Source organism: Letharia columbiana, assembly GCF_014066305.1.
Source record: "Letharia columbiana isolate WasteWater2 chromosome Unknown Sc0000009_s1, whole genome shotgun sequence".
Lineage (NCBI taxonomy): Eukaryota > Fungi > Ascomycota > Lecanoromycetes > Lecanorales > Parmeliaceae > Letharia > Letharia columbiana.
This window is the reverse complement of record NW_023501046.1, coordinates 1,769-21,795: the sequence shown is the minus strand read 5'-3', so window position 1 is coordinate 21,795 and position 20,027 is coordinate 1,769. Positions and strand designations below refer to the sequence as shown.

General features: G+C 30.5%; 3 protein-coding genes across 3 annotated transcripts; 2 read left to right on the top strand and 1 right to left on the bottom strand.

Annotated features, from left to right (window-relative positions):
* Window positions 1-10,222: 10,222 nt before the first annotated feature.
* HO173_003662 (uncharacterized protein) lies at window positions 10,223-12,507 on the top strand (the record flags this gene model as incomplete). Its single annotated transcript, XM_037305587.1, has 2 exons — window positions 10,223-10,644; window positions 10,728-12,507. 2 exons carry the CDS (start codon window positions 10,223-10,225, stop codon window positions 12,505-12,507), a joined length of 2,202 nt encoding a protein of 733 aa, XP_037167342.1.
* Window positions 12,508-13,945: 1,438 nt separating this feature from the next.
* On the top strand, window positions 13,946-14,398 carry HO173_003661 (uncharacterized protein; the record flags this gene model as incomplete). The annotated part of the gene is made up of 2 exons (XM_037305586.1): window positions 13,946-14,222; window positions 14,352-14,398. 2 exons carry the CDS (start codon window positions 13,946-13,948, stop codon window positions 14,396-14,398), a joined length of 324 nt encoding a protein of 107 aa, XP_037167341.1.
* A 303-nt stretch (window positions 14,399-14,701) lies between these two features.
* On the bottom strand, window positions 14,702-15,100 carry HO173_003660 (uncharacterized protein; the record flags this gene model as incomplete). The annotated part of the gene is made up of 1 exon (XM_037305585.1): window positions 14,702-15,100. The coding sequence occupies one exon, from the start codon at window positions 15,098-15,100 to the stop codon at window positions 14,702-14,704; it is 399 nt and encodes a 132-aa protein (XP_037167340.1).
* Between the last annotated feature and the right edge of the window lie 4,927 nt (window positions 15,101-20,027).

Genomic DNA, 20,027 nt, shown 5'->3' with positions numbered 1-20,027 from the left:
TTAAATATTAAGCTATAAATATATACTCGACTTTATTTCGTTTTTATAGCCCTTTCTAATTATAAGTCTATGCCTTTAAGGGATATTAAGAAATATCTTATAGATAACGATAACTTATAGCGCGTAAACTATAAACTACATCTAGCTTTAATCGTTAATAAAACGACTTTTAAAATTATCGTAACTCGAATAAGAAAGATAATTATCGCTATAATCGAGGATTATACGCCTTCCGCTATTATATCAAGTACTTATACTCTAAGTATCTTTTAGAGTATATCGAAGACGATAATCGATATAGATTTAAGAAACTTAATATATTTTAATTATAGAAAGACGGGTTATGTAAAGCGCGATTATTTAGTATAGAGATAGACTAACGCTAATAAGAAGGCCTTATAAGAGGTAGGAATCTACGAATTTATTATCGATAACGAATATAAGATAAATCTACTAGCCGACGCTTACGAAGCCTCTAAGAATTCGGGAAATGAATAGCCTCTATTAAAGTTACGATAAGGGGAACTTATAATATATATCTATTAAATACTTTTAATAATTCTTTAGCACGCCGTCCTTTTAGAATATAAGTAACGCTATCGTTATAGGGACGGAAATACTTACTTTAGAACGCTCTTATCGATAGTGGGTGTATTAGGATATATATAGTTATTAATAAGTCTCTAATTTATAGAGTTTATAAAGAATTGCTATTAAAATCGATTTTACTATCGAAATCTAAATCTCTAAAGAATTACGATGGTCGGATCGCAAAGAAGCTTATTATCTACTATTTACTTTCGATAATAATAGTAAATAGCTATCGAGAGGAAACGTATTCTATACTTATCGCCCCTCTTATATATAATATAATTCTAGAAAAACCATAAATAAATAAGTATAGGGTGTTTCTCGATATGATGAAAGATAAGATTCTTTTTATATTAGATCGCTATAATTATAACGATAACGAGACCTCGATAGCGGAGGATCTCGCTATCTTACTAAATTCGAAATCGAAACCCTCTATTCTATAGACTATCTTAAAGAAAGAACCTTCTCTTTAACTCATATATAACGACGACTCGAACTTTACTATCGACTCGAACGTCTCTAGCGAATTAATTAATAAGAAGAGGTTAATATCTACTTTTTAAGACGTAAGATAAAAATAAGATATGAATCTATAATTTATTAATATCGTCGAAATTAATATTATATTATACTATTAATTAGCGCGTAATAAGGAAAATCGTCTATTTACTCTTATTATAAACGAGATCTATAACTCGCTATTAAAAGAGTTATCTCTTTAGAAGAAATTACGTGATTCTCGCGTATTAATTAATAAGCTATATTCTTATAACTTAGAAAAGAAGTATAAGAGGTACTATAAATCGAATTATTCTATTTAAATTAGCGCTATTAAAATCGTTAGCTCTAAAGATATTAAACGAAAACTCTTTATAAAGTATTACGACTATTTAAATATTTTCGATAGAACGAAGGCGAACGAACTATTATTATACCGCCCTTATAATTATAAACTAAAATTTATAGAGGTTAATACCGTCGAACTATCGAAGAGTCGAGTCTATTCTATATTAGAATATAAGTTAAAATAGATTAAGAAGTATTTAAACGAGCATTTAAAAAAGGGTTTTATAATACCTAGTTATACTCCGTTCGTATCCTCTATTCTATTTACCGAGAAACTAAACGAGAGCTTACGCTTTTATATAAACTATCGAAGACTAAATATTATTATTAAGAGAAATCGATATTTAATTCTATTAATAGACGAGGTTCTCGCGAGAATTTAGGGCTATAAATATCTTACTCGATTAGATATTATAGCCGTATTTAATAAATTGCGTATATACCCCGATAGTAAGAATTTTACTATATTCGTTATTTCTCTCGGCGTATATAAGTATTAAATACTCCCCTTCGATCTAATTAATAGCCTAGTTATCTATTAATAATATATAAATAATATTCTATTCGAGTATCTAAACGACTTCTATTAAGTCTATCTCGACGATATTCTTATTTATAGTCGATCGAGAAAGAAATATATTACGTATATTCGAAAGATTCTTTAAAAGCTATAAAAGGCCGGATTATAGATAGATATTCTTAAATATAAATTTTATATTTAGAAGACGAAATTTTTAGGCCTTCTTATTTCGATTAATAGTCTATAAATAAACTCTATTAAAATTTAAGCTATTATTAAATAGTTTATATTTATTAATTTAAAGGAGATATAGACCTTTATTAGCTTTTATAACTTCTATCGTCGATTTATAAGAGACTTCTCGAAGATCGTGAAATTAATAATAAAACTTATAGTTAAGAAAGTAATATTTAATTAATTATCGATCTATTAGAAAGCCTTTTATTTACTAAAGATAGCCGTTATAAGAGCTTCGATTCTACGCTATTTCGATAGATCGAAGAATATTATACTTAAAACGAACTTCTCTAATTACGTTAACGATGATATTCTATTCTAGTATAACGACGACGAAGTCTTATACTCGATAGCTTTCTATAATAAGAATCTTATCTTAGCTAAGTATAACTATTAGATCTATAATAAGAAGTTACTAGCTATTATTCGCTATCTAAAATACTAGCGTTCTAAGTTAAAATATATCGATATCTCTATTAAGATCTTTACGAATTATAAGAGCTTAATATACTTTATTAAAGAAAGGGATCTAAGTCGTCGTTAGACCCGCTATTTAAATATACTATTCGAATTTAATATTAAAATCATCTATCGCCTAGGGCCTTAGAATGTTAAGGCCGACGTATTTATATATATAGCTAATTCTAAGTCGAATAGCTTAGAGAATAAACGCTTAAAGTAGTAATATTAGATAATACTTATGTCTAATCGCTTAAAACTTAATAATAAAGACGTTAGAATTTATATTATTAACGACTCTATCTTTTATAGAATAGTCTAGAAAAATAAGACTAATAAGTTTTATAACGAAATTCGTAAGGCGATTGCGGAAGGTAAGAATAAACTCCGCGGAGTTATACTTAATAAGTGCTTTATAGAGAACGAGGTACTCTATTATAAGAATCGCTTATAGATATTAGAAGGTCTATATATCGACGTTATTCGCGAAGTATATAATTAATTCTTATATAAATATCTCGATATAGCCTATATCTATAAGCTACTTAAGCGAGAATACTATTAACGAGATATAAAAGCTATCGTTACTATCTATATTCGAAACTACTACGTCTACTATAGATCTAAAGCCTCTCGCGATCGGGAATATAATCTACTATAATCTCTATTAATTTCTTAAAAGCGATAATAGAATATCTCGATAGACTTTGTAATAGGTTTACTTATATTCGATAGATATAACGCTATCTAAATAGCGATAGATCGACTTACTAAGAAATAATATTATATCGCGTACTCTAATATAGATAAAGAAATTATAGCCGAAAAGACGGTTAATATATTACTTAAGAAGGTCTTTCGCTTATATAGTCTATCGGCGTCGATAATTTCGAATAGAGGCTCTTAATTTATATCGATAATATGAAAAGTCTTTTATAAACGACTCGAGATTAAGGCTAAGCTATTAATAGTCTTTTATTTTAAAATCGACGAATAGACTAAACAGATTAACTAGAATATAAAACGCTATCTTCGAATATATTATAATTATATATAGAATAATTAATCTAGATAATTATCTATTACTAAGTTCGCTAATAATAATACTACTTTCGTAGCGACGAGTATCTTATTATTCTTTATAAATAAGAACTTTTACTCTCGAATAAGTTTTAGCTTAGATATTATCGACTATAATATTACTCGTAAGCGCCTTAACGCTATTTAAGCGAAAGATATTATCGAGTATATATAGTAAGTTCTTAACTATATTCGAAATAATATAAATCGCGCTTAAAAGGCTATAGTAATCTAGATTAATAAGCGATATTAGAAGATTACTTTTAAAGTAGATAATATAATCTTTCTTAGTAGTAAGAATATTACCTTAAACTAATTATCTCGAAAACTAAATAATAAGAGATATAGCCTATTTAAAGTAATAGGTCTCGTAAAAATCTTATATCGCTTAAAGCTCTTAGTAAGTATAAAGATCTATAATATATTTTATCTTAATCTCTTAAGTCTTATATCGATAAACCTCTTATCTAAATAGATTAATTCTTTATCGAAGTATATTACTATCGAGGGCCGAATCGAATAGATAGTAAAGAAGATTATCGCCTTTAAATTTATTAACGATCGTCTTAAGTATCGGGTAAAATGAAAGAATCTCGATAAGGATCTTAAATAATATAACTCGAATAGTGGCGAATTTGAAAATTGTTAAGATATAATCGACGATTTCTATAAGCGATATTCGTAAGTAGCTTACTAAGCTCGGTAATATCTCGAATATCGCGTTTTTAAACGAATTAAAACTATTCGATATTTTATAACGGCTTTATTTTCTTCGCGTTCGTAATTCGATTTCTTAGGCCTATATTACTTTATAACAACCTCATTTTAAACTCATTAAGCCGTCTCCCCTTATTAATATAACCCTTAATATATTTCGAGACTATATTAGATTATACGCGGATCTTACTATCGTCGTCGCTAGATATAATCGATATCGACTAGATAACTTATTACGGAGAAGCTTACGTTAAACTAATTTAATACTAAATTAAAGTTTAGCGCCTATAGCTCGATTTAATTCGAGATCTCTCGATTAATTAACTCGCACTATTTTATTAATATCCTTTACGCTAAAATATTAACTCGAGAATTATTATTATCTATTAAAATACTTATATTTACTACTCGCCTATTATTATATCGATTTCTTTTAGACTAGAATTTCTATACTCGCTATATCTCTAGCTAGCGATAACATTAACGCGAAGATCGAGATGTAAGCTCTCGCTATCTATATTATCGTCGAGGAAGATCGTAGTATTAAAGATCTCGAATATTAAAAGTTCTTTATTATTTTATTAATTTTCAAGCGAGCGTATATATATACTATTTTTACTACTCTTTTACTTATTAATTATAAGAGTATAATTCTATAAGAGAAAGGGGATAGTATTATAATCGTATTCTATATCTTTCTTAATATATTATTTAGCCCTATAGTCTATTAAGGCCTAGCGTATCTTAATAGAGTTATCTACTACTATCTAATATCTTCTATCTATATAGCTATTCGATATCTAGTTATCTTATTTAATATATCTATATTAATATTACATCTATATCGATTCTAATTTATTAAAGTTATATAGATAAAAAACTATCTAAATTAAATTATTAAATATTAAATTAAAAAAGATATAGTTTTAAAGAATAAAATCTAAAATATTATTATTTATAATTCTCGAGTAACTCGTTAATAACTCTCTTCTTATATTGACGATAAAGATTCTTCTTTTTTATTATATCGCTTTTTACTTAATATTCTTAATAGTAATTTTATATATGATATTCTTTAAGTTTATAAGAAAGAGAAGAGTAAGCGTATACTCTTTATAATATATATAAAAGAATAAGATAGAATTAAGCTTGAAAATCTTAAATTTATATATATAATTAATTATAAGTTTAAACTCGCTACGCTCTTTAATAAGATTAATTAAATTATCGCGGGTAAATAAATTAGCGTCCGCAATTATCAAAATCTCGCCCTTCCGCGCCTCCCATATTAAAAAAATAGATATACGTTATTCATAATAGTAATAACTTTTTTATTTTCTATTGAAATTCTGAAATTTCTATTTTAAATTTTGAAACGCTATTTGCGCTTTTCGAATTTTTAAAAAGTTTTAAAATTTATCTTCTAATTATTAAAGCGTAAGAAATTTAAATATCGCTTATTAAAGTTTGCTTATTAAAGATCGCTTATCTATTTACTCGATAGTTCTAATTTAAAAAATAATTATAAATTTAATTTATAAACCTTTACTCGTAATATATAAAATATTAGATTTAAATTATATATAAATAATAAAAAGTTCTATTAAGAAAGATAAGGTTATATATAAGAAGATAGCTAAAAAGAAATTAAAATTAAAAAGAGTAAGATTAAGAAGGAGAGTAAGCTTATATTAGCGAAGTTTAAAATACTATTAAAATCTAGTATATATATAATAAAAAAGAATTTAGACGAGAATTTATAAGATAATATTATTAAGATTAATAGTTTTAAATTAGAAGAAATTAAAAAAAAGATTTTAAAATTAAAAAAAAGATAGCGATAAGACTAAGAGTAATAAAAAAGAAGAAGATAATAAGATATAATCTATATATCTATAAAAGCTTCTTATATACTAATTATTTAAGATAAATTTATCTAAATCTTATAAGAGAGGTATTTTTATTATATTATCTAAAAATAAAAATATTATAAAAAGAGATAAAAGAGTAACGTCGAAATAAGTTTATTATTTAGATACGAGTAAAGGCCTATGAATTAAATTCATAATCATTTTTTTAATTAGGGCTATCGAGTAAATAGGTGAGCGATCTTTGGTGAGCGAACTTTGGTGAGCGGGCTGTCCGGCTGTCGAGCGAACTTTGGTAAGCGATATTTGAATTCCTTGCGCCTTAATAATTATAAGACTAAATTTAGAAATCATCTTTTTATCTGAAAGCCCACATTTCGTTCTATAATTTAAAAAAAAATCTCAAAATTTTAATAGAAAACAAAAAAGTTATTCTAAAATCAAATAATGTGTACCTGTTTTTTATCAGGGCTGTCCGGCTATCTTTTTTTAATAGTTATAAACGCTAATTTATTTACCCGCGATAACTTAGTCGATCTAATTAAAGAGCGTAGTAACTCTAAATTTATAATTAACTATATATATAAATTTAAGATTTTTAAGCTTAACTCTATTTTATTCTTTTATATATACTAATAAGTTAAAAATAAATAGTATTTATAATATTATAATTTATAATTATCGATAACGATATCTTTCTTTACTTATAATATTAATATATAAAGTTTAAACTCGCTATCTTTATAATATACTTTAAAATTACTCTTATTTTATAAGATAACGTAAATTCTTAATTAGCGTTTATTTAATCTTTTTCTATTAATCTTATTCTTATTATATATATTATTTAAATTAATAATAATATAATTTTATAATTATAGCTAATTATCTAATACTCTTATTAAAATAAGCTATTTATTATAGTTATCGTTAATAATACTTAATAGCGATATCTAATTTATCTTATCGTCGTTAAATCTTACTACTATATTTAAAAAATTTATTATTTAAATTTATATTAAATCGAGCTATAAGTTCTAATTATTATTAAGTATACTTTTTAAAACTATATAGTATATATTACTATCGTTATATCTCGTTAATTAGTCGAGATCTCTAATTATCTACTCGCTTATTTACTCGCTTATCTACTTACTTACTTACTTACTTACTTATTTACTTACTTACTTACTTATTTACTTATTTACTTATATTATTATAGCGATAAATATAATATTTTAAAGTATTATAAAAGAAATTTAAAAAACTATTTAGAAGTAAATTAGTAGAGATCTAATAAATTTCAGATATATATATATAATTTTTAACTATAAATTAGAATAAACTATATACTTATAATACGAACTCTTATAATTATAAGAAATTAAATATTAAATTATTATTTTTTTATTATTTTCGAAAGAGTTTTTTTTTTTTTTATTTTTTTTTTTTTTTATTATAAAATAAAATAAAATATTTTTTAATTATTTAAAAATAAAAAATTTTATTAATATTTTTTTTAATTATTTTATTAATTTTAATATAATAAAAAAAATAAAATAAATAAATTAAAAAAATATATATAAAAAAAAAATATTTATATATATTTTTTAGGTAGGATTTTTAATTTTTTTAGGTTTATGGGGGGAGAGTGTTTTTATTTTTTTTTTTTTATTGGAGTAGGTTTGAGGTTAGAGAGTTGGTGATGGGGAGGGGGGGGTTGGTTAGGTGGTTTTGGTATTTTGGTTTTGTTTTTTTTTTTTTAAAAAAAAAAAAAAAAAAAAAAAAAATTAAAAAAAAAGGGTTTGCCTCAAATGGAACAGCGGAGGCACGCCCTGCCAAACTTTCTCTCGCGCGGGCCCGGGGACTGTCGCGTGAGCAAGGGTTCTGCAAATCTGCTTTCGAACACAGACACTTTGACCTACACTGAAGAGAGTCCTTTACGCCCTTGACGATTGCTACTAAAGTAGTTGAATGAAAGGGCAGCTCCTTCATGCATACGACGTCTTGAAATTGGAGGACACCTTATCTATTCATAAGGCGGCTGCTTCATGGAGGAGGTGCTCCGCGTTGACTAAGCATATAGCGTTTTTAATGAGGTGTGATACAGGACTCATGCCCAACCCTCGGTGGACTGCGACGTCGGCCGTTCGAATATTTTACGCACCTCCAAGTTTGGAGATCTTACTCGGCCTCTCCATGGATAATGAAATCAGGCTCTGTACTGAATCTGTATCTTATTCCAAAAAGAGCCGTATGATCAGGACCTTCATTGGGTACCACTGTGCCCCTGTGGCCCTGTGAGAGTAAATACCTCCGGGTCATTCTTTTGGCAACGTCCGTTCCCTTCCGATGCATATAAGTGTGCCGTCTCATATGTTTTGTATCCTAAGGTACCCAAGCTGAAAGCACGCCGCGCTGCTGCGCCTAAGGGCGTTCGGTGGCCCGTCCATTATGAGTATGAAACACAACGCTAAAGGTCCTAGGTGGTCAAGCGAGTCCCAAAGTCCACCTATGCCTACATACCTATGCTCATTGAGGATCTGTTACTCACCTCGAAACAGGGCACAAGGCCCACATCTGATCCACCAGATTTCTTCCAATCCTCTATTCGCGAGACTTGGAGTTGGCATGGTACAGTAAAGCCCAATCAACTCATCGTATCGCCATTTTATTTATAGGTGGAGGCATATCCCAAGAACATGTCAGGTTTCTGATCAGTATACTAACGTAGAACAAGCATTGCACCAGCACGCCACCTCTATTCCTGCTTTCCCCTTTCTCGTTTCATTATCACAATAAGGTGTGCCCTAATTCAAGCCCGAGTGAGCCCACAAATTTTAGTAACGGTCACGTTTCTATCAAGCGAGTACGCAATGGGTACTTAGCGCTTGTGTTTGAAAAGAAGACGATGGAATCTGAAACAGGGCAAACATGAATCGAGAAAACGAGTTTGGGTCCCTAACAACGGTGGCAAGAGCCGACGAGGAAGAGGAGAAGCATGGTCAGGAGCAACAAGATTAATACCATGGCTCTCAATTGAGCAATCTAACTGGTCAGCGACAAATGTAGCGGAAACGCTGCTCTATTGAGGGCATGTCGTCACGGTTTTCTACAACTAAGGGACTAGTAAAACTTTGCATCGACAAGTTCTTCTTCCCACCCACATGAGGCGCATACGGGGATGCAACGGAATAGATCTCACATGCAGTAGCTCCAGAACAGCTTGGCGAGGCCTGCAGCGAATCGACCAGGCTTTCACCAGATTGGGCCTAATGCGGCATGACATCACGCATATTTATTGCTGTGCTTTTGCAACAGCAACACAACAGAGACGCACACCATAATCGATTGAGCATGCCGTTATTTTTCTTGACCTACGTTATCGTAACGCTTCGAGACTCTGTTCGCAATCCAGGCTACGCAGATCGTGATTCGAGACACTTCTTTCGCAGAGATACTGATATTGCCGCAAGAGATGCAGATTTTAGCGACGACGAGGTGCAATTGCTAAGGTTCCGAATGTCTGACACATATCATGTTTACATCAAGACCCATTCGGCTTACATTCTCGCCGCATCTCGGTATCTTCAGCAATCTCATGCAGCTCCCAGCTGACATTTTCACTATCAGATCTTAATCGAGTCTTTGAAAGATTGTCTAGGGCTGAGCTGCATGGTGGACCGCTGTCTGTGTGCTTTTCGGCCCTAGATTTCGGCCAACCACGTTTCGAACGCATTTGTGGGCATAGTGTGACGTGCCATTTTAGCGCTTGCAAGTGCGTTCACCACAGCACAGAGACAAAGCCACAGCTGAAGATCCCGCTCTTTCGTCGATCGACTCATTCTTAAGCCGGGCTTATCATCCCAAACTGCTATTGCTATCGTGATGCCAGCCCACTATGGTAGATCCAGTCTCCGTTATCAGTCTTCTAGCTATAGGATTACACTCAGCGAACAAACTTTCTACTCTGGTTGGGGATATTCGAGACGCTCCACGAGAGATCCAGAATATCTCGGACGATTCCGCATCTATCTGCGATATCCTATATACTCTCAATGGGTTTCTCGAGGAGAAAAAGGACTTCCAGCTTCCTACAGAGATTACACAGAGCTTGCAGGTCCCTCTTGCGAGTACCCGCTCGGCCGCGGACAATCTGGTCGAAAAACTCAAGCCTTTCGTGAAAGAGAAGGGTGAATCGAAGACGTCGAAATGGGTGGCTGGGATTAGATGGTCATTCTCTCACAAGGATGTGAAGCAGCTGGCTGAGCAATTGAACAATGGCAAGTCAACACTGAGTATGACTTTGGCCGTCGTCAATGTGTGAGGCCTCACTAGCTAATTCTACCTTTCTGTCCCTGCTTTGGGCATGGTTCCTCACGAAACTAACAGCGAATTCGTAACAGAATCAAAACTTCCCATGTCAAGAACGACACCACCGAGATCATTGAGTACTTGAAAAGACTCAATCATGAATCGGAAGTAGCGCAAGAAAGTACGGAGGGTCAAGGGACATCAGTTCAAGCCGGCGTTGAAGGCTTCGACACGCGCATGAAGGATGTCAACTTTGCCATGACAAGGTTTCTTGAAACTTCGTCTACCGCAATTGAGTCTCCAACTCATTCGCCGTGGGCTTCAACAACAGATGTTGCGCAAGTTTCGACTTTCGATGGAAATCTAGACGATAATGAGTACTCCGATCTTGATCGCTCACCAACGTCGGCAAAGCAAGATTATGAACCCGAGATTCGGCATATGCTCGCACAAGAGCAGGCTCACAGTTTCATGAACGAAGATGGTCAGACGGCCCTGCACCTTGCAGCCAAGCAGGATGCGTACTTGACGTGGGACGTTCTCAGCTGTGGCGTTGACATTAATATCCGCAATGTCAACGGTGAAACTCCGCTGATGTGCGCAGTCAATGCGGAGAACCTAGACACCGTAACACTCTTGCTCAAGAATCATGCTGATGTCAATGCGGTAGATGATCAGCAGGCAACGTGTCTTCATTTGGCAGCGTCGAAGGATGAATCTGGATCTATAACTCAATTACTCTTGAGACGTGAACCAGATACCGAAATGCTGGATGAAACCGGACGAACGCCATTGTTCCGCGCAGCCTTCACCGGTAATGATGCGATGGTCCGCCAACTACTTAAATTCGGGGCCGATCCGAAAGCCAAAGAATCGGACGGCTTCAGTGCTCTACACTACGCTTGCATGCAAGCCAACCACGTCTTCACGAGCCGTCTCCTCGACAAACGTGGTCCCGACTTTGAGGCATTTTACGAACTCGCCCGGTACGGCCTACCCGCCGATCCTTCCCATTCTACCATCTCAAAGAGGCGCGCCCAAATAGTCCACAGCCTCCTCGCGCACGACGCCAACGTTCACGCCAGCAGCGAAGGCTTGACACCCTTACACATTTCTGCCGCAACAGCTCAAGAACAACTCGTAAACATCCTGCTGTCCAACGGCGCAAAGGCTACCGGCGTCCCCGTTATTACCGCCTACTGGGGCCTCACTCCAGAGACAGTCGACCTACTCCTCACCCGCGGCGCCAACGTATCGGCTACCGACTGCCGCTGGAACAAAACCGCCCTGACCTGGACCGCAGAGATCGGCTCCCCCACCACGCTCAAGGTACTCCTCAGCCACGGCGCTAGCGTGCACCATCAGGACACCCAAGGCTCTTCGGCTTTACATTACGCCGGAGCGAATGCTCGCAACGAGTCCATCGCGCTCCTCCTGGACGCCGGCGCAAATCCCAACTTACTTGACTCAGGAGGTAGCACACCGCTCGTCAGGCTCGCCTCGGCCCGTCGTTTCTACCTTGCGGGCAGGTGGTGGAATCCCTCAGCCGCGGAGCGTAAGAAAGCAGCTACGCTACTGCTCGGTGCTGGTTGCAACGCTTCGATAAAAGACATGCATGGGAACCTGGCAGTTCATCACGCGGCCGGGAACGGGTACCGAGGTGTTCTAGAGGCGATTGAGAAGGCGGGAGGAGATATGGAGTTGCTGGACGGGTTTGGGATGACAGCGGTGGAGTGGGCAAAGGAGAGGGGGAGGATGGAGGTGGTGAGTGTTCTAAAGAGAAAAAGGGCGGTGAGAAGGGGAGGGGGCGGGGAAAAAGGAAAGGAAGAGGAGGGTGATGAGTCTGCTGCACATCAAGTCAGCAAAGCATGAAAAATCCAGATTTCTTTTCTGGTCCAAAGCCTTCTGCAGAAGCTCGGATCAGATCTCGTGATTGTCAGAATATGTCAGAAGTTGTAACCAACAGGTAGCCTCTCGGCTCTGAACTTGCACCTAGCCGAAGGGCAAGGGTTTAATTCTCCACAACGGACGGACTTCGTGATTCATCCACGTTCTTCTGTAATACCTGTTATAACTACTGGTAGCTCTTCGGGTACTCCAGAAGACCGATGAGACTAGGTACAGGCTAAGCGATAGAAGCAGTAGAACCGTCAAGAGTAGATGTTGTAGCTATCGACCGGAAAGGGACAATTCACGTTCATCACTAAGACAAACAATTCCTCAGACGCGAATCACGCTCAACAGTCTTACAAAGCTTGAAAGCTATTTCGGAGGTCAAACAGGGCTAAATAAACCTCTCCATTTGAGAAGCATGAGCTAATCTCGTTCGACCAACAACACACTCACCGAGCATTAAGACTCCGCGATGTTGCGGTCTTCTTCCCGAGAGTGATATCAAGGTTGTGGATAAGATCTTGGAGACATTGGTAGTGGAGAGAGACACCGACCAGACTGGCGTCGACGAGAAAAGTAATGACTTGTAGGATCAGATAGCAGCTCACCCCTATCGTGAGGCGATATGATTGCGCGGCAATCATCCCGAATCACTCAGGATCGCGTTAGAAGAGTAGATTTCGTGGTGTGCTCGGTGTGCATTATTCTAGCTAGCCACGACAGCGTGATCCTCACGCGAGCGTAAAGTGGCGCTCACGCTACATGTAGGCCGGATAATCGTGCCACGCACTTAGCTCGTTTTAGTGAGGAACGTGCTAAGTGCGTCAGCGTGACACAATTCTTAGGGGCTGAGGCCGGGGCTCATTTCAGGCAAATGGGAATGACTGCCGGAAATTTACGCCTTGCCAATCCATGGGATACTTGCCTTCATTTTCGCATCCCTATTTGTGACATCGTGGCAATCTTCTTACTGAAGCAAACGCTCATGGATCCAACAAGAGCCAATACCCCATCAGACGCTTGGAAGGTTATTTGAGACTAGACCCTGGCGCAGCCATGTTGGTTACAGCCTTCGCGTGTTTCAGCGCTCAAGAGTCGACAGCCATTCATTCTTGCTTTGACGCCTTGTATTTCACAAAGGAAAAGAAAAGATGACTTGAAAAGTTGACTGCCCTTGGTCTCCGCATTGATGATTGCTTGCGCGCGGTAACACAATGCCAGCTTTCGAGGAGCGAGATAATTATAAAAGACAGCGATAGCTCCGTCCAAAAGTACCAGGAGCGCATCTCCCAGATACCACTCTCAAATCACTCGACCACAGAATTGTCTATATATATTCGTCCATCAGATATAAATATAACCCGTTCCCACCGCACAGCATATCGTTCGCACCCTCTCCGTTCCGACACTGTCAATAATGTCATCATTCAGCCGTGACGCATTGTCTATCGTCGAGGATATCCTCCCGGACGAATTCGGTGGAGGAGATCATAGTACTCTCGTCGCAGACAGGCCGGAGGGCATCATAACAGCCGCCAATGGTCAGACGAAGCTCTATGCAGTCAGTCAATCCGGCAGCCAAAAGAAGGTCAATATGATGTCGCCCGCTCTCCGGCGTGAGTTGAAAAGATTGGCGCAGAGTGGAGAAGGGTCGACGATCGTTGTCGATGGGGTGAAGTACAGGTTTATTTCGCGTAAGTGATTTCTCTCCGCTCATCAATCAGGCCGAACACGGGTGAGAAGGCACGATTGATTGTCGGTTTCTTGGCACAATAACGAAGCGATGTGTGAATGAGTATGCTGTAAGGCTGACCAGTGCTCAGACAGCGGCGATAGTGGAACTACCACGCCAGTCTCGAACTTGAGCTGATTCTACTTTGTAACGACACAAAAGGGTTCGAGTTGCAAGGGAGGATGTTTTTAGAGCGGTGTATCATAAATTTTGACGTTTTGGAATCAGCTCGTAGTAGATAGAAATGCCAGAATACCATAGAAATCGGATGCTCTCTGGTTTGATTTCCTCCCATTGCTTTTCATATACTCGGTTAATGCCTTGATAACGCAAGAGCTCGTACAATACGTATGATCATCGTTCCTGAAGACCTGATATTGTCTTCATTTAAAATGGATTAGCAATGTGACATACGCAGCCCGCTGGACTGTGCAGGCTTCCTCACCAAAGTCTTTTAAACCCAAACGCGATCTCCGCCGCGCTCAGAGGCAGCACCGCCGTCAAACCCTTTTCTTTCAACAGCTTCGCATACGGCGCTTTCGGCACCTTCTTCTCCTCGTCTTCCCAGATTTCATATTCCATCTGACCCCACAAACCCAGCTGCATCATGAAATTTTCGCTCGGTCGCACTTTCCGTTTCAATTTCACATCCGCCAACACCTCGTCCAAACCGCGCCGGTCCCGGCGCATCAGATACGCAATCACAAACGTTGTGGAACGCGAGACACCCTGTACGCAATGCACCAGAACTCCGCCATGGGCAAGTGAGGTTTCAATGAACTCGCAGGCGCGGCGCATATGGACCAGGAGGTCTTGGTGGGAAGAATCGAGGCAGAACATCTTGAGGTGGCGGTCTTGGGTTATGATACTGGTGAAACTGTCGCGGCGCCACATGGCGGTAGCTTCGTCGTTCACTGAAAGAATGGATTTGATCTGGTGCTGCCGGAGACCGTTTGCGTTCCATGAAGACCCGACATCGCCGATGAAGAGGCCGGGTGTTATCTCAGATACTGGAGGGTTAGTTATATCTAATAATTCTTTATTTATAAATAAAGATTTCTAATATATAAACTTAATTTAAATTTAACGCTATTAATTTTAAGAGCTTAATATTAAAAAGTAATTAATTATTAAAAAATTTAAGCTAATTAAAATATAGAATATATAAAAATATCGTTATAAATATAGCGATAATTATTATTATAATTTAAACTATAAGAAAATAAGCGTTATTAAAATATCTAATATATAATATTTTAATAATTATAGCTTAATAATTATATTTCTTTAAAACTATAACGATTTTATCGATTTAACGTTTTATATTAATTTTTATATAAATAAAGAAAAGACTCGCTAATCTTCTATTCTTTTAATAAATATTAAGAAATAAATTTAAAGAAATATTAAAATCGCGATATTATACGATATTAAGAAATTAATTTAAATAAAATATTAAGAATAATATTTAAATTAAGTTTATAATTTAATTATTAAATCTTATAACGTAGATTATTAATTAATTAAAATAATTATAAGAGATATATAATTAATAACTAGTTTTAATAACTATTTTACTATACTTTAATTATAGCGAGATCGTTATATAATTAATATAAAATATATAAAAGCTTTATAAAATAAAGTAATAGAGAATTTTTTTAAAAGTAATAAAGAAGATTATTTAATCTATTATTTATATTATATTATTATAATAATATTAAAATATTAAATAAAGATTATAAAAAATAAGAGAGCTCTCTACTTTAAATAAAACTCGCTTTAATAATAAAATAAATAATTAAAGAAATAATAATTAATAATATATAAAGTCTAAGAGATAGTATATAAAGAATTAATAAGATTAAAAGAAGACTTTATTTTTTTAGACGTTATAAGATTAAAAGTTTAAGTAAATTAAATTTAAAGATAATAACTTTTATATTAAGCTTAAAACGCTCTTTATTAAAATATAATATTATAATTATAAATAACTAAGATATTATAAGAATTCTTTTAAATATTTAAATTATATTATAAATAATAAAGTATATAATTATAAATTAAATAAGAGAAAAGATAAAGTCTAATACTTATCGCTATAGTATTAAATATACTATTAATTAAGCGATAATCTCGCTCTCTATTATTAAGAGATAAGATTATTATATCGAGTAAAAAGTATAAAATAATTACTTTAATAAATATCGATAATAAGAAAATCTTTATATCGTAATCTTTTATTAAAGATATATAGATTTTTAAATCTAAATACGCGTTAATAATAATATATATTATTAATAATTATTAAATATTCTTATATAAAAAGTATAATTTAATCTTTAATTTTATAAATAGTTAAGAAAAAAAGTAAGAGTAAATCTTAAAGATATATATTATAAATATATAAGAATATAATCTTATTCTTAATTTTTCTTAAATCTATAATATTAATTTAAATATTTATTAACGCGAGTAGTTTTAGATTTATCGCGATTTTTTTATAAGCGATAAAATATAAATAGATATTGTAATAATAGATATAAAGTAATTTAATTATTAATAATATAGTAATTATATATAATTTAAAATAAATATTTATTATATTTTTATATTAGATTTTATTTAAAAGTAATAAAAATAATTATAATAAAGTTATATAATATAATATTATATAGCTAAATAATTCTAATATATTTAAATAATTTAAAAATCTATTAAAAGTCTTTTTAGAAGAGTTATTTAATAATCTTAATATATATAATTAAATTAAATATTTAATTAACTTATTATCTAAAAAGCTATTTAGAAATAGTTCGAATTATAATATATTATATAATAAATTTATAATAATTAGAGATTATCTAGATATTATATTTAAGAGAAAATAAATTTAATTTTTAATTAATTAGATTAACTCGTTAATATTATTTATTAAGAAATTAAATAGCTCGCTATAATTATATATTAATTATTAAAAACTTAATAAGATAATTATTAAGAATAATTATCTATTATTATTACTTTTAGAAATTTTAAAAAGATTTATATATATAAAGTACTTTATTAAAATTAATATTTATAATATATATTATTAAATATAAATATAAAAGAGAGATAAGTAGAAAATTATCTTTTGAACTCGCTTTAATTAATTTAAATATTAAATAATATCTTTTAATCTTATAAATATCTTTATAATCTTTTAAACTTATATAAATAAAATATTTAAATTATATATTAATATTTTCTATATAATATATTTAAATAATATATTAATCTATTTTAAAATAAAAGAGTTATATTAAAAGTATATATATAAGATACTATATATATTATTAAAGTATTGACTCTATATAAAGCTATCGAAATATACTTTTAATTATAATAAAATAATTTTTTTAAGATTTTTAATAAATTAGCGTAATATTTAAATAAAGTTATTACGTATTAAGATTATTACTAAATAATTAAAATTAGAGTTTATTAAGAATATCTTAATTTTTCTAGAATTTATAAACTTTTATTAATAATTTATATAAGACTTTTTATAAATAATTACGTCTTTAATAAATCTAATTTAAAAAATAAAGAAAGATAAGATTAGATTATTCTTTATATTTAATAAGAAAGTATATAAGACTTTTAAAATACTTAAGCGAGTATTTATTATTATATTTATATTAAAATATTATAATTAAAAAATATCACTTATTATAAAAATTAATACTTTTAACGTAGATATAAATAATATATTTAATTAATTAAGTAAAAATAAATAATAATATTCTATTATTTTTTTTAGCTATAAATTTAAAGATATTAAGTCTTATTAAAATATATATAATAAAAAGCTTTATATAATTATATTAGACTTTAAAAATTAAAGATATTACTTATAAAATAATAAATATTTTATTTATATAATCTTAGATTATAATAATTTATATTATTTTATAATAATAAAAGAGTTTAATATAAAGTAGATTCGCTAAGTTAAGAAATTAGCTATATTTAACTTTATAATTAAATATTATAAAGAGAAACTTAATTCTATAAATATATTATTAAAAAGATTTAATATTATTAAATCGAATAATAGCGAGAATAATAATAATAATTTTTTCTCTACTTTATAAAATAAGCTTTATAATTAGAAATATTAATTTAATCTATAAAAATATAATAATATATTTATTATAATTAAACTTATAACGTTAATAAAGTAATTAAATAATATTATTATTATAGATATTTAAATTATTAATTTAAATAAGAGAGTATTTAATAAATAAATATATATTTTAAATATTATAATATTATCTTAACTTCTAATTTATTAAATTTTAAAATTAAAGAGATTTTATTTAAAATTATAAAAATTAATAATAATATAACTATTTAAATTATAATATAAAAATACTTTTATTATAAATAAGAAGTAATATTAAAAATACGCTATTAAATAGAATAAGCTTTTAAAATAGAAAGTTAATAAGAATAAATTATTACGTTATAGTTTTATAATTTATATTTTTAACGATTCTATTATAAAGAAAGAGATTCTTTATATAAATTATAATAATCTTAATATTAAATACTTTATTTATAAATATATTAAGAAAAATATTAAATTTAAATATTATTAAATAAATATAATAAGCGATATAATAGAGTATATTTATATTTATCTTAATTATTAAAGAATATAAATTTATTATTATAAGTTATATAGCGAGCTAATATCGATTCTTTTAAATAATATAAATTTATTTTATATTATAATACTAAATTTTATTATAAATCTATTATTTATAAAAGATTTATATATTAATAAAATTTATAATATTATTTTAATCTTAATAAATAAATTAATTAAGTATATAATATATATAATAATTATAAAAAATCTAAAGATTAATAATCTTATTAATATCTTATAATAAAAATTTATATTATTATATAATATAATATATAATTTAATTTTAAATTAAGACTCTCTATTTATAAGTAAATTCTAAATAATATTATATTAATATCTAGATATAAAGTATAAGCTAAGTATTATATTTTATTTTTAAATTAATAATTAAATTAAGAGATAAAATTAAATATTAGAATATTATTTATAATTATATTATAATTATAAATAATATAACTAATTTAAAATCTTATTAATAATTATATTTATATATAATAATAATATATATATAAATATTAATAAAATCTTATAAAATCTACTAATAAGATATATAATAGATTTAAAAAATATTTCTAAAAGTAGAATCTTAAAAGAGAAAGTATTACTTATTATAGAGTAAGTAGAATAATTATAAAAAATAAGATTATATCTAAAAGAATTATAAAAGCGAGTATTAAAGTAATAAGTAAAGTATTATAATAATAATTATAAGATTATAATCTTTAAGAAAAAAGATAAAGTATTATTATAAAGTTTAAATATATATATTTTATAATTAAAAAAGAAACTTAATTAAAGTTAATTTAAATCTTTTAAAGTATTAAAGAAAATAAACGCGTAGATTTATAAGCTAGATCTTTCTATTAGATATAAAAAAATTTATTTTATATTTTATATATCGCTATTAAAGCTATAATACTCGCGTAATAATAATTTAAAGTTATAAATAATTTTAATTAATAAAGAAGAAGAGTAAGAGATTAATAAGATATTAAATAAAAGAGTTTATAAGAGTAAGACTAAGTATCTTATTAATTAAAAAAACTTTCTATTTTATAAAGCTTT